Here is a 14,156-nt window from a genome sequence, read left to right on the forward strand (position 1 = left end):
TTTAACATATTTACACACACACATTTGCAACGCATGAGTTGCCACACCAGCATAAACTCCAGTCCATGTAGGTAAACCTGTTGTTCTTCTGACTTCTCATGTGTCAGTCTGACACACACAAGGTAAGTGTTGTAGGAGGGGCATGTCATGAATTATGCCTTCAGCTGTGCAGGTTTAGATTGCTGCCTCCGTCCTCAGCGTTCAGTTGCTGCCGGGGGACTTGGGTGACATGTGTGAAGGCGATGGGCCATGGGACTCCTGATAACATGAACTGGGCTGGACTATTGCAGGTCAGTGAGTCAAAAGAGATTATCCATTCGGGGGGTATCTAATTGCTGTGAAAGGAGTGTTGTTCTTTGGTGTGCAATTACAACAACAACAACAACAAAAAACAACAAACAATAATCTGCTCCGTCTAGAGACGTTCTGGTTTTTATATCATTCTTTGTTACAAAATGATTTATGCACATTTCTAACACATATGCTTTGCTAGTTTCTTTTGTTCTTGTCTGTTATTTGTGTATGAGAGTAATTGGGTGGCGATAAGAGAAGCATCAGATTACTCTCATTGTACGGTTGCTTACATTTGAAAGAAGTCACTGAAGCATAAAGTTTCAACTCTATCACCACCTTCATTGGAATTTCTTATCAGATTTAAGGGAAAAAATAATACGACTGCTTACAGTTTTTTTTCTGTCCTGTCAGAAATTGCTGCTTGTGGTTCAGCTCACATGTGGTACTGTCCAGTTCTCTGTACCAGAGGAACTGGAGCCTGGTGTTCTGGTTGGATCACTGGGTAAAAACTTTTCTCCACCGTACCAGCTCCTGAACCAGGAGTATTTGTGGCTGGACAAAAACACTGGAAATCTCTACACCAGTGAGCGAAAGATGGATCGCGAGGCCCTCTGCCCTAAAGAGACAAAAGCAGAGGAATGCATTATTCTGCACAATGCTGTGGTGAGGCCCTCAAGAGATCTTATACAGTTCCCTGTGATCATCGAGGACATCAATGACAATGCGCCACATTTCGAAACTGATAAAATCCCCCTGAGGGTGTCTGAGGATGTGACTGTAGGGACAAGTTTCTTATTGGATGATGTGGCTAAGGACCAGGACACTGGCCGCAATGGAGAGCTGAAATATCAGCTGAAAGGTTCTGATGGAGTTTTCAGTTTAAAACATGAAGAGGACAGTGCTATAATTATGCTGGTTGTAGAAAAAGCTCTGGATAGAGAGACTCAGGATGTGTTCCAGATGGAGCTGGTGGCCACTGACTGTGGCGCAGACCCTCTAAGTGCGACAGCGACTTTAATTGTCACAGTGACAGATGTTAACGACAACTGCCCGAGCTTTAGTTTTGACAGCCCCCGCAGTGTAACCATCCCTGGAGACACCCCGAAGAACACGGTGGTCGCTCAGGTCAGAGCCACAGACCTAGATACAGGCCCAAACGCTGCCATCATTTACTTCCTCAGTCCCAAAACCTCAGAGCGGGCCAAGAAGCTTTTTAGCCTCGACAGCCTCAGTGGGTACATCACACTAACACAAGACCTCCAGAGTGACAACTCCGAGGAGCTGGTGTTGAAAGTGTTAGCTAGTAGCCATCACTGCCCCCCAGCAGACACTCAGGTAACTGTATCTGTGCTCCCCAAGGTGAAGCAGGAGCTGACGATCAAGATCGGGTTCATTGCAGAACATCAAAACCAGACTATGGTGTTACCAGAGAACCAGCCCCCCACCGTCTTAGCCGTTTTAGAGCTTGAGGGTGACAGCAGCTTTAAAGGCTCATCCCTTGTCATCGAGGGTGAGGTGCCTTTCACTTTGAACTCACAGAATGGCAAATATCTGCTTTCCACATCAAAACCCTTAGACTATGAGTTGAAGAGGGAACATCATATTTCTGTGGTAGTGCATGGGATATCAGCTGCAGGATCTGTGTTCGTTCCTGCTAGGCATGTCATCAGGGTGTTGGTGGCAGATGTCAATGATAATATTCCAAAGTTCCCCCAGTCTCACTACCAGCTGGATGTGGAGGAAAACAACAAACCAGGACTGTCACTGCTGTGGGTTTCGGCCTCAGATGCAGACAGCGGAAACAACGGCAGGGTGACCTACAGGCTGGACAAACACACATCAACCATCTTTAACATTGACTCTGTGACGGGTCAACTGTCTGTGTCAGCTCCTCTGGATAGGGAGCAGCAGGCTGTACACAAACTCACTGTGTTTGCTCGAGATAGTGGCTCTCCTCCTCTGGAATCCATGGCCACAGTATCCATTCGAGTCCTGGATCAGAATGACAATGCGCCTGTTTTTCTTACCCCTCACTTCATCTTTTTTATTCCTGAGAATGTACCACTGTTCTCTCAGGTAGGGAGGATAGAGGTGAAAGACCCAGACGAAGGAGAGAATGGGAACACAGAACTGCATGTTGTAAACAGCAGTGGACCTTTTGTTGTGGATAATACCCAGGGGACGCTGCGCAGCACCACCAACTTGGACCGTGAGACAGAAGATCGCTATGAACTCTACCTGTTAGCCAGCGATCATGGGCATCCACCCGCTTTAACTTCCACTGCCCGAGTGACTATCTTTGTGGAGGACATCAATGACAACCAGCCAAAAGTGATCCTTCCCAACAGTAACTCCTCATGCCTGACTGTGCCTCCAGGCACCCAGGCAGGTACTATGATAACAAAGATTTATGCCATCGATGAGGACTCAGGGCTGAATTCAGAGATTACATACTCTGTTGTGGCACCGGAGCTAGCTGAAAACAACAGCCCTTTCAAGGTAGACTCAAGGTCAGGGAATGTCACCTTAAGTCAGCGGCTTCTACATAAAGACCTGGGAATGCATCACCTGTTCATTGTGGTCAGAGATGGGGGGAAACCAGCTCCACTATACACCACTGTCTGGGTTAATCTGCTGGTCAATGAGAGCGCGGCGGCCTGCCACTTGGACAAGGTACCCACCTGGACAGGCACACATGACTTGGTTCAAAGCCCCTCTAAGGCTCCCATCTGCAATATGGAGACAAACACATCTGCACAGGTGATGATGCTAATAGGCCTCGGTATGATGCTGGCATCCATGTGTTTGCTTGTGGTGGCAGCTGTTTTGTACCTGAAACAGAGGAGACGTCTGCAACTGAACATAAGGGAGAATGAGATTCCACTCAGGCTCAAAGACAAATATTACTCAGATGAATAACAGAACAAAGTCAGTGATGATGTATCACTCCCTCACAGTTTCAAGGTGAATGAAATATTTTACGAATATTTGTTAAAGGCCTCTTGCATTCTAATGAGTCTTTGTATTAGTTGAGTACACAGTTATGGAATATGAGTTGTGAAGATGAAGCTGATTAATTTTTTGTCATGGACCCACATGAGCAGCAGGAAGACTAACTGTGATCTGATGAGTGATAAGATGCCCATTCTTTAAAAACGCCACAGATGCAGGTGTATATGGACACAGGTGATGTGTACAGCATATCACAGCAAGTCATTGGTAAGAGCATTACAGTCATCTTCTTTAAGGATTATTGCTCATGACCCCTGTGGGTAGAGAGGTTGAGGTAATGGTCCACTAAGTTGATTAGGCCTTTCTCAGATTTCGGATTCAGAGTGATAGGAAGTCTAAAGTATTTAGACACACAAAGGGGTTTAATGTTCCTCCCACGGGCAAGTGACGAAAATCTCTAAAGAAGCAACTCTGCAATAAGCTCAGGAGGCAGAGAAGGGCTGTGGACAGGTGAGAGGCGGCAGAGGGAAGGCACACCAACATCTCAAGTCACCGCCTCACACCTGTTACTTGATCGCACCACTTCTCACCCACAGAGCTGGATCGTACCCAAAAGGCAGAAAACCTACTGCACTGCACACGCTAACCCAACAGGCTGGTTGCTTTAATAGCAGATGTTTGCAGTGCAATCACACTGTGTTCAAAGGAATCAGCAGCTCTCATGTTTAACTGATGTGTTTGGATGCTGGGGGAACAATGAAGATATCAAACCAGGTTAAATGATGCATCGAGCATGAATGAGCCAGGATTAGAAATGTGCAAATCTGTGAACACAATTGCACACAGAGGGCAGGCTAATTGTTTTAGCTTGTAATAATTCTTAATACAGTATCATAAACTATTAAGCAAACCTTGCAAGACGCACCTGCATTAGAGGAAAAGAGAGAGTCGGAGCTTGTTAAACACAATGTACAACAACCTGGTTAGTGAAGAACAATGCTTGTATAACATGAGAGCTGTCTCTCTGAGGATTTCTGAGCTAGCAGCTCAGAAATAAATATTCTAATAGGGCTGTACTGTGAGAATAACTTCATTAACTGAGAAGGAATAAGGAGCGCCATAAGAAAAAATACATATTTAGTGAATCATCTTTGGATGAAATGTAATGTAACAAAATTGGAGATTTAGTTACATTAAAATATGAACAAATTGATATTAAAACCAGTCTGTTGTATTATTTGTAACAATGTACTTGGTTTTATAAGGCAGGTTTTTACAGTATTGTAATAATAGATGCGACTTGACATATCAGCCATTACTCTGAAGGAGTGAATTGTATTTTGGTATAAACCTACTGCCAACCAAGTGCTGTGGCAGGAGGAAGTCTGCCATCTACTGGGCACAGATGAAGCTGAACGTGGCTCTTTATTTCTGGTATTTGGCCAGAGGGTGGAGATGAATCAGAGGACAGTCTTTCACTCTGCCACAGTCAGGTCGCCTGAGATCAGTGATGTTTCCCTGCTGCTCTGCTCCACTCACAGCACATTTAATTTTAATCAGTTTCATTTTTCCCTTCTCTTCTGCAGCTGGACGTTTAATAATAGGGCAAGAGGTGGCACAAGTGGTACCTCTATACCCAAATATTCAATCCAATTCTATTCAATTTTATTTATAATATATATAATATTATATATTATATATTATATATATTATATATTATATATTACAGAAACCCCAAACCTGATGCCCCTTAAGAGCAACAGTGGCAAGGACAAACTCCCTTTTAACAGGAAGAACCCTTGAGCAGGCCGGCTCATAAGGCAGAACCTTCCTGCTGATAGCCGGCCGGGTAGAGGAGGAGAAGAAGAGGTAGACAGGACAGAGAGGATGAGAGAGAGAGAGAGAGGAAGGGAGAGACATCAAGTGAATTAATTGTGAGATACAGAGAGATTACACACAATTACAGCTGAGATGTCCCTGCCTGAAATGCACTAGATTTTATCCTGAGTTCAGTTTTCCATATGGTCTGGGAACACACCTTTCAACTGAACATACCAGGAGGACAATGACAATGAGTGCAGATCTTTCAGGCTCAGACCTGTATCTGTAGTCAGTTTCACCGGACCATGTCTGGAAGCACCTGACTGTCTAACATCCAACATAACATGATGCTGGCCTGTGATGCCATCTGTCTTATCCATCCTCCATCACATTCTGCATGAATCACTTCTCACTAAAAAATTTAGCAAACTGATCCTCAGTGCCAGGAAACTCTATATGTTATGTAATAAACACAAAGTTGCTTAGGCTTACATATATTATTACTTACTCTGCTTCTACATTGATTTATTACCATTTAAGTCAGCTATGGTTAAAGTTGACCAAACTCATGAGTCCACTTTAACACATGTCATTTATCATATAAGTACATTTTGTATTTTTTTATTCAGTATTCAACAAATAAAACATAGTTTGAAAACAAAAGAAAGGTCTGATATTTTTGTGTTTTTCTGTTATTGGAATGATTTAAAGGTTTTAATTAATAGACACATACAATCCACACTAATGCTGCAATACTAAAATCTACAACAGTAAATCTGGACACCTCACAAATACTGGGAAAGAGATTTAAACACATTTAACCCTTTATAGATACATTTTATAGACCAGTGAAGAATAAATTCAGAATAAATGATCCTATGTTTGAGCTACAATTTGGCAGATGTTTCTTACCCATTCAGTATGTGCGTAAACAGAGATGTGGTAAAAACTGCTTTTTCAGTTCTATTCTGAGAGGATTAGCTGCAAGGTAACAAAACAAAACAAAAATCCTGCAGAGCTGTTAAGTCATGTTCATTTGTTTACTGGCTTTCACTCTCATGTGATGCTGTGGGAAATGAAAAAAAGGCACAGTGTTTACTCAGAGTCCTGTTAAATGATTCGTGTTGAAGCTTAATGAATGAAGGATGTAAAGATCTGGTCACTTTTTCTAGAGCTGGAAGAAAGGAATTCATTGTTGCTTCACACATAAATGTGATGTGGCAGATTTTGGTGACATAAAACTTTATTTTTGGGCAGGAATATGACTGAAACTGATCATTCATCATAAAATAAGGTAAGTATCTGAATAAACATTTCTTTATGTGATTTAAGAAATCATGAAGTCAAAGCAACTTTATCGCAACAGAAAGAAACGTTCTCCAAGCTACGAAGGTGACATGAAGGCTTGTAGTCTCAGATGATGTGATCTTAAACACAAATTGTTTGGATGGAATTCAGCCTGTAGGATATTAACACGGAGCGACTGGCGCAGCTGTCACCAACTTTCTGTGATTGCTGTCTGTTACATGGAGGCGCTGGCTGGTGCAGATTTGCACTGTAAGATGAGGGGATATCGCTGCACATAAACAGGGATCTGCTCAAACAGGTGATGGCTGTATTCACGTATTTTGAACAAAGATTACATGAAGCACAACGACATATTCCATTAAAGCCTAATGGATTATTTTCAGGAGGTGGACCACCCCCTAAACAGCCGTCCCAAGTGGCAGAGACAGTTTAATGTCCTTGAGCAATCCGCATTAAGCATATAGGTCAATGGTATGTTTTCTATGTAAGCATATCATTGATGTTGTATAAAATTAATAAACAAAGAAGCTTGTGAATCACTTTTATCATTACTAGGATTTAGGCTTAAATATTGTAAATTCTTAGAAACGTCATAATCCTAGCAATGTTCTTAGAATTTCACTCCTAACGGAAACAAACTAGTAACGGGCATTTCCTGAAGAAAATGCAAGTTTGATTGCTGCAGCTGAAGCACTGCTTTGAATGCTGATGTGAAGGATTGCTCTGAATTGCTGGAGAATCAGAGCAATTTAGAGCTTTGTATGCCTCTGTGTATGCCTCTGTGTGTCAGCCTATCACCATGGTAACAGCAGAGGACACCTCAAAAATCACTCCAACTTTGAGAGCCTGGCATGTGGTAACGATTCTGAATGAGAAAATTCTGAATACAGGTTTGATAGAGCAGCATCTAATGAGTGCTTTAAGACTAAAATGGAGTCTGTAGCTTGAAATTTGTAGGAAGAGATACATTTGGCAGATGACCTTGAAAGGCTCTCTCATAGACTCCCATGTTAAAAAATGACACCGAAATTGCTTAATATTTGAAAAATTTCTTAAAAAAAACTCTGAAAAAAAATTAAAGTTGACCCGGAATGTCAAGGTCAATGTATGCTGAAAATATGCTGCGCCAAAAAACGTAAGGAAGAATACGTAAGGAAGAAGAAGAAACAGGGTGAAGAACAAAGAGTTTGATTGCCTAGCAGCAATCAAAGAAATCATCTTTGTGCATACGCCCCTGTCCAATCATTGCTGCTTATATTAGGAACGTATTCTCACTTTGTTCTGGTAACCAATCACATCTTCTAAAACAATGTGTCACCCTTAGCAACGGTGACACACGCTCATTTCTCAGAGTCACTCAGAGAATTCTTAAATCACTTTTAAGCTAGGAGTCCTCACTAAGATTTTTTTTAGGCTAAGATAAGAGTGGAATCTTTGTGAATACGGCCCCTGATCTCCTCATTATTCTCCGCGTCGAAGTTCATTGAAAAGCGACATTGTTTCTTTAAGATTGCACTTGCAGTCATCAGCGGGTCTGTCCATTGTTGGGGGAACAGAACGCGACTTGAGATTGATATACGGGGGCCGCAGGCAAGTTACGCATATCATCAGCGGACCAGCTGCAGTGCAGGCAGCAGCGCAGTCAACAAGTCCTGAACGCATCTTTCCAGACATGGGTAAGAAGGAACTCCAGCCATACCTCTGATAGCTTTTAGCACCTTCTTATTATCAAAGCTCAGTTTTATTGCATGTGATCGCACGCTGATACAGCTAAGTGTTTCAGTGAGAGGGCATCAGAAGGTAATAAGTTTTTTTTCTTTCCCTCAGTTTAGAGGTCGGTTATACTAACCGGCTGATGCTCCACTGATATTATGAGATTTATTTCATGCTTGAGATGGCAGGGCTACTTTCAGAGAAGCCTTGTCGCATTTGCTTTTGGTCGTAATCTTTCTCAATTTTTAGAGAGGGGAAATTTGGCCTCAGCTGTGCATTAAATGACTCCTAGCAGGCTCGTGTGTTTTTATTTGGATCACGACCACGAGACTATGGGAAAACATGGTGCACATGCTGCTGAGGTCCTAATGAGATAATTGGGAAAAGGTGCATTTGAAGGTGCACTGCTGGCTGGGAGAGGGTTAACCTGGGTAATGTGTATTTGTTGTTGCACACAGTTTTTAATCGATTGAAAGGTTGCGCTCTCCCACAGACACAGTTTGCACGTCTCTGACAGCCAACAAAGCCTTGTAGATGTGTTCAATTAAAGAGCTATCTATTTGCCCATCCTGCCATCTGTGTTTGCTGTAATGGTACCAACCACAGTCTGTCTGCCTCCATTGTGCATGTCTGTGTGGATGCATGCACACATGCACACAGATGCATTGTTTGTTTATAGATCTGCTTCTCCATCCTCTTCCAGCAACCTCACTATTGCTTTCTTGTCCCTGCGTCTCCTCAGAAGGAAGTGTGAGTGTGTGCATGTGTGTGAGGCAGCATAGAGGTGCCTCTGGCCTTTGTTTGCTTGACATTGGTGGCCCTTGTACCCCCATGAAGCTGTGGGACAAAGACTGTTGTCTGTGCAGTCACAAAAGCAGCCTCTCTCTCTGCTTCACTTTGTCTCTCCTCTGCGTCCTCCCTCTTTTCTCACACTCTCCATGCTGGGTGGTGAATGGAGTCAGGGTGTGAGATGGGGTCAGAGCAGACACATCCCCACGCCTTTGGCCCTTGGCATGCATTCAGACAGCACATGACTATTAGCAAGTGAACTTCATGTGTTTACAGCTGCAGCTTGCAAAACATTACAAGCTAGTTTCAAGCAAGAGAGTGGTTATATTGTCTTTAAATATGACTCACACGTGTCCAGACATGGATTTTGGTTTTATGCACCCAAATCTTTGAGATATCTGTGGAGATTTCTGGCTTCACCAGAAATATTTTAGTAGATTATCAATCAGGAAGTTCCTGTTCCAATGAAAAGTTATGATTCTGTGGGACACAGAAAGACTTCTGTGATTAAAAAAAGGGAGGACATGCCCCATCATGTCCTGTATGAGCTGAACAGTTTCATATTTCAATGGCTTAATGTATGCTGAAGTTATGCTGCGATAAAAAACATGCAGAAGAATGAAAAGAAAAAAATAATTTTTTTCAATTAATTTTGCTGACCCAAAAGTCTTCTTCTTACTGGCCACCAAATAACCGAAATTTCCACTCACCTTGACTGTATTGGGGTGAAGGCGCAGAGAGACAGAGTGCTCTCTCAAACACAGCAAACGCAACCTAAACTATCTTTGGCCAAGAAAGCAGACTACACCATTTGTCTTATTTCCTTTCTGCTGTTCACAACTTGCCCTGACTTTCACGGTTCTGCACCCTCACTAACAGGTTGCTATGACTGCTGCATGCGCTGTTTGGGTGGGGTGCCATACTGCTCCCTTGTCGCCACACTGCTGTGCTTCTCTGGCATCGCCCTCTTCTGTGGCTGTGGGCACCAGGCGCTCACGGAGACCGAGAGACTCATCGAGACTTACTTTGCTCGTAACCTTCAGGACTACATCACCCTCGCCTACATGTAAGTCGTTGTTCGGAGTGTCACTTGTTTGACCATAACATGGTGTAGTGGTTACTTTAGAATCTGCATAATCATTTTTTGTACTGCTTTCTTTTTCCTCTCTCTCTCAGCATTCAATATTTCCAGTATGTCATCTACGGCTTGGCCTCGTTTTTCTTCCTCTACTGCATTGTGCTGTTGGCGGAGGGCTTCTACACCACAAGCGCTGCCAAGCAAACCTTTGGAGAGTTCAGGAGCACCATGTGCGGCCGCTGCCTCAGCTCCTCGGTGAGAGTGCCCAGAGTGGGACAAGTAAAGGGGATTGGAGAGATTGGATGGGATTAATACACATATCACTCCCTGGTGGGCGCTGAGCAGAAAATCTTAAGGCTCCTAAAAAAAACCTTTAGGGACATGCGAAGATAAGCATGCAGTGTCTGTGTGAGTGTGTTTGAGTGTGTGTATGTGTGTTGGGAAGAGAATAAGTGGTCGGAAGAAAAGGGAGTAAGATAACAAGCTAAGCTAATCACAAAAAAAAGTAAATGTGGTCACTGAGTGAGTCACCAGTCATAAAAAAACACTCTTTAGATTACTTATGTGCATGAGATTATTGTGATGATGCACCATAATGATTCTGATTGCACTCTCTTGTCTGTACAGTTTATAGTGATTACATATGTGCTGGCTGTGCTGTGGCTGCTGGTGTTTGCCTTCTCGGCCTTGCCCGTCTATTTCTTCTACAACATGGATGCAACCTGCCATACCATTGATGTTCTGACTGAGACCCCAGCCAGTATCAACCAGCTCTGCGTTGATGCGAGGCAATACGGTAACAAACAAACATGTCATGATTTTAAGGGGGACATAAATGTTGGTACCAGGTTTTATAACAATATCTGTGTAACTTTCTGTGGACTATGAAAGTCAAACTTTTATAGCCTTTCTGGATTGAGATGTGTCAGTCTGTGCCTTAAAAACACATTAACTGCACCATGGGCCACACTGTTCCAGTGGGTGACTTGTTCCTTCATTAGCATGAACATTGGCACTGAATATATTTGTGTTGAGAATGTAAACACTCCCTGGCACATCAAACGTGTATTAATCTGCAACTGAAAATAGTCCCCAACACATGCACTATTTACGGTCTGCCAAGCTGCGTTTTACAAAAACTCTACAATATATATATATATATATATATTTTAAAAATGTTTATAGGCAGAACATTGGCAAAGAGTTGGAGGTGTGAGTGGAGCATAGGAGGACAAGTGATATCTTGGCAGACGTGTCCAAATGTTTAAATTAAGGCAACTGGACTCACAGCTTTTTGCCACTTCCCCTTTATTTTCTTATGTAAAACACTGTTATTTTTGCACCAGGCTTCTGCTTTAAATTTAACATTAAAAAGGCAAATGATTCGCTTTTGGTGGATGTCCACATTGGCTTCATTTTCAGACGCATTTTAACTTTATAGGGAACTATCATTGTTTATAATGATAATGATTAAAATGTGTGTTTTTTTTTTTAACAGGGCTCTTGCCGTGGAATGCAGTACCAGGGAAAGCTTGTGGTATGACCTTGTCCAATATTTGCAAGACCAGAGAGGTAAGAATCATAAAGTAGCTCTGTTGTCTTAATCTTCTATAATTTGCTTGATGCGAGCACACTGTAACATGACTAATGCAAATCTCCTCCTAACAGTACCAAATGACCTATCACCTCTACATTGCCGCCTTCGCCGGCGCAGGCATCACTCTCTTGGCTCTGGTGAGTTATATTTTTTTTCCTCCCCTCAGCTGGGCCCATTTTGCCTGCGCTTCCACAGCAGTGTACAACAATGGTGTTATGGCTCATGTGACTTAGTGACACTCGGGAGTGTAGGCGGTGAGGCATCTCAGGCCTCCATGACTGATGACTCTTTACTATTGCTCTCTGTTCCTCTTCCTCAGCTGACACAAACATCATAATAATGCTGTAATGTCTAGTGGTGTTCCAGACATGCAGGCAAATGGTGCGCCTATTATGCTCTCATGCTCCATTACAGCAGCTGTTATACGGATGGTTTCTGCTATCGAATTAAAGTCATTAGTATCGTCGCGTTTTGTTCTTATGTGTTTGAGTTTTTTATCTCTTTGTGTCTTTTCTGATTCTTTGTGTTTCTGTTTGTGTTTCCATAGCTGACCTATACTGTGTCAACCACCTATAACTTTGCGGTTCTACGATATCTGGGGAGAAAGGGCATAGGTGCACGGTGTTAGGCACCCACCCTGTCTACTCTTTTTCACTGCTTTACCACCAAGAAGGGGAACTGAAGGAAAGGTGGCACTTCTCTTCTTCTGTGGTCATGGACTTTATCATAAGGATGTTATACATTTGTTTTTCCTTTCCTCTCAATTTTTACTTCACTGTTTTCAATGGCATTCAAGAGCTTGAAGCAGGGCAACTTGTAGAATGACCTGGTCAACATATTTTTTAATGTCAATTGCCAAAATATTTGTAAATTATTGCTCTTGTTGAAGTTAATGTCTCCTACTGCACTTATAAGACAAATAACACCCTAATTAATTAACGTGTGTGCGTGTGTGTGTATTAAATGATTTGCAATATGCACAGGTAGAATGCAGCTGTCGCAGAGACTATAGATTAAGTTACCATGGGTTACCATGGCGACCACCCCTAACATCTGGTTACCATGGTGGCAGACGAACATGCATTTGCAGTCTCACGCTGACCTCAGGACTTTTCTCACGGGCTGGAGAAAAGCATCAACAATGGGAGTCATGCCTGTTTTAACAGCTAGCCAATAAGAAGCCAGGACCGGGGGCCACCTGCACCATGAGTCTTTGCCAAGGGTTATATTGCATGTCAAGAGAGAGGGCCCACTGGACAAAGAGAGGTTAGACCTCTCTAGAGCCTCAATGCAGCTCCTCTGGGACACACACAAAAACATAGCGCTCTGCTGCATGACCCCCACCTCTCTGCTGAATAATGGAAATGATGAATTCAGAGTGAAGGAATTTTAGATTATTTTCAGTTTTACTACTGACAGAAATATCCTTGTTTAGATCTAGTGAGGTCTGAATTTTTTTTTCTCATAAGTGTGAGATGGCAAAAGCACTAGGTGCTTACCTATTTAGTAGCCTCATAAACATGAGAGCAAATGCACATTGTTAAGGTGTGACACCTCCATGTGTGAGGTATTTTTTTATAAGAGATAAGGCCAGCTTTGTTTTGTCTCTATTTCTATAGGAATTTTGTTGTAGTTATCGTATAACACATGTAGCTGAATTTACTAATACTTCGGACTTAGGGTAGTACTATCTAAACCTTTTGCAACATAAGAAGTAGATGATTTCATTTGGTGTAAGCTTTACATAGCTGTGAGTGGTGGTTTTTTAAGTGACACATGGCTGGTTGATTATTATTTTTTTGTGTTGTTAATATTTGATAATAAAGGAAGGAATGACTGGACATTTGCGCTCAGTGGGAAAACAGCATTTGTGTATGTGAAGGAGCAGTGTGTGGTGTCAGCGGTTACCTGCCGCTCCATCCTTGGCTTCCTGCCACATGCAGGGGCCAAGGTGTTTTGTAAGGTGTTTTGTATTCTCTCCTCTTGTGTCCACAGGTGCACTGTTCCTTCCACTTGGCTGTGTACCAGGTGTACCTTAGGAACTTAAGGCAGAGGGTGAAAGAAGAGAGGAGAGGCTATGACCTGTATAGCACGCTACAGAGAGACAGAGGGGGGACACTGTGCTCTCCATACTCGGCAAACATATCTGACATCTCCTGAGAGGACTCGCTGCAGGAGCTTTCCACGACAAACCTTCAACATGTTCAATTAATTCCCTTCATTATTTTGATGTTTTCACTAATTTGTAGGCTGCTTGTTCTCCATCTTATTTTGTAAAATGGTCAAAAATGCAGTTTTGCTTTCTAACATGAGCTTATTTCATATTATCTGCTGCATGTGACCAAGGTCTGTGAGTTGTGTACAATATGGAAGTCAGAGATTTAAAACGTTGTGCCTTGAAAGAGCCTAGGTTTGATTTCACAGTATGCAGTGCATGCTTGATTATCCTTTTTAATGAAGGGAAAATAAAAATGCAGTTCATGTCTGATATTGTTTTTTAATGAAGAGGAACAGTGTTCAGTGTCTCTCCGGTTCCCACACTTACTTGGTCATTCAATGACACTCAAGGTCTTGCGTGATTAAATTCAAACAAGGTACATTTGG

General features: G+C 42.5%; 2 protein-coding genes across 3 annotated transcripts; both read left to right on the forward strand.

Moving 5' to 3' along the window:
- The first annotated feature begins 218 nt into the window (after positions 1–218).
- pcdh20l (protocadherin 20-like) lies at positions 219–4,389 on the forward strand. The gene is made up of 2 exons (XM_028416573.1): positions 219–290; positions 706–4,389. Exons 1-2 carry the CDS (start codon positions 243–245, stop codon positions 3,211–3,213), a joined length of 2,556 nt encoding a protein of 851 aa, XP_028272374.1. The 5' UTR covers positions 219–242; the 3' UTR covers positions 3,214–4,389.
- A 3,519-nt stretch (positions 4,390–7,908) lies between these two features.
- Positions 7,909–12,491, forward strand: plp1a (proteolipid protein 1a). 2 transcript variants are annotated; one of them, XM_028416574.1, is made up of 7 exons: positions 7,909–8,051; positions 9,757–9,943; positions 10,054–10,216; positions 10,583–10,751; positions 11,454–11,527; positions 11,624–11,689; positions 12,100–12,491. In XM_028416574.1, exons 1-7 carry the CDS (start codon positions 8,048–8,050, stop codon positions 12,178–12,180), a joined length of 744 nt encoding a protein of 247 aa, XP_028272375.1. In that variant the 5' UTR covers positions 7,909–8,047; the 3' UTR covers positions 12,181–12,491. The 2 variants fall into 2 exon arrangements, with proteins under 2 accessions (XP_028272375.1, XP_028272376.1); XM_028416575.1 differs by having other exon boundaries at positions 10,054–10,210.
- The last annotated feature ends 1,665 nt before the right edge of the window (positions 12,492–14,156 follow it).

This window comes from Parambassis ranga, chromosome 10, assembly GCF_900634625.1.
Source record: "Parambassis ranga chromosome 10, fParRan2.1, whole genome shotgun sequence".
NCBI classification, from domain to species: domain Eukaryota; kingdom Metazoa; phylum Chordata; class Actinopteri; family Ambassidae; genus Parambassis; species Parambassis ranga.

Coding starts and splice junctions, on each gene's coding strand:
- pcdh20l (XM_028416573.1), top strand. CDS start 243: ATGGGCCATGGGACTCCTGATAACATGAACTGGGCTGGACTATTGCAG. Junction 291..705: donor ACTGGGCTGGACTATTGCAG/GTCAGTGAGTCA, acceptor CTGTCCTGTCAG/AAATTGCTGCTTGTGGTTCA.
- plp1a (XM_028416574.1), top strand. Junction 10,217..10,582: donor GCCTCAGCTCCTCGGTGAGA/GTGCCCAGAGTG, acceptor TTGTCTGTACAG/TTTATAGTGATTACATATGT. Junction 10,752..11,453: donor CGTTGATGCGAGGCAATACG/GTAACAAACAAA, acceptor TTTTTTTAACAG/GGCTCTTGCCGTGGAATGCA.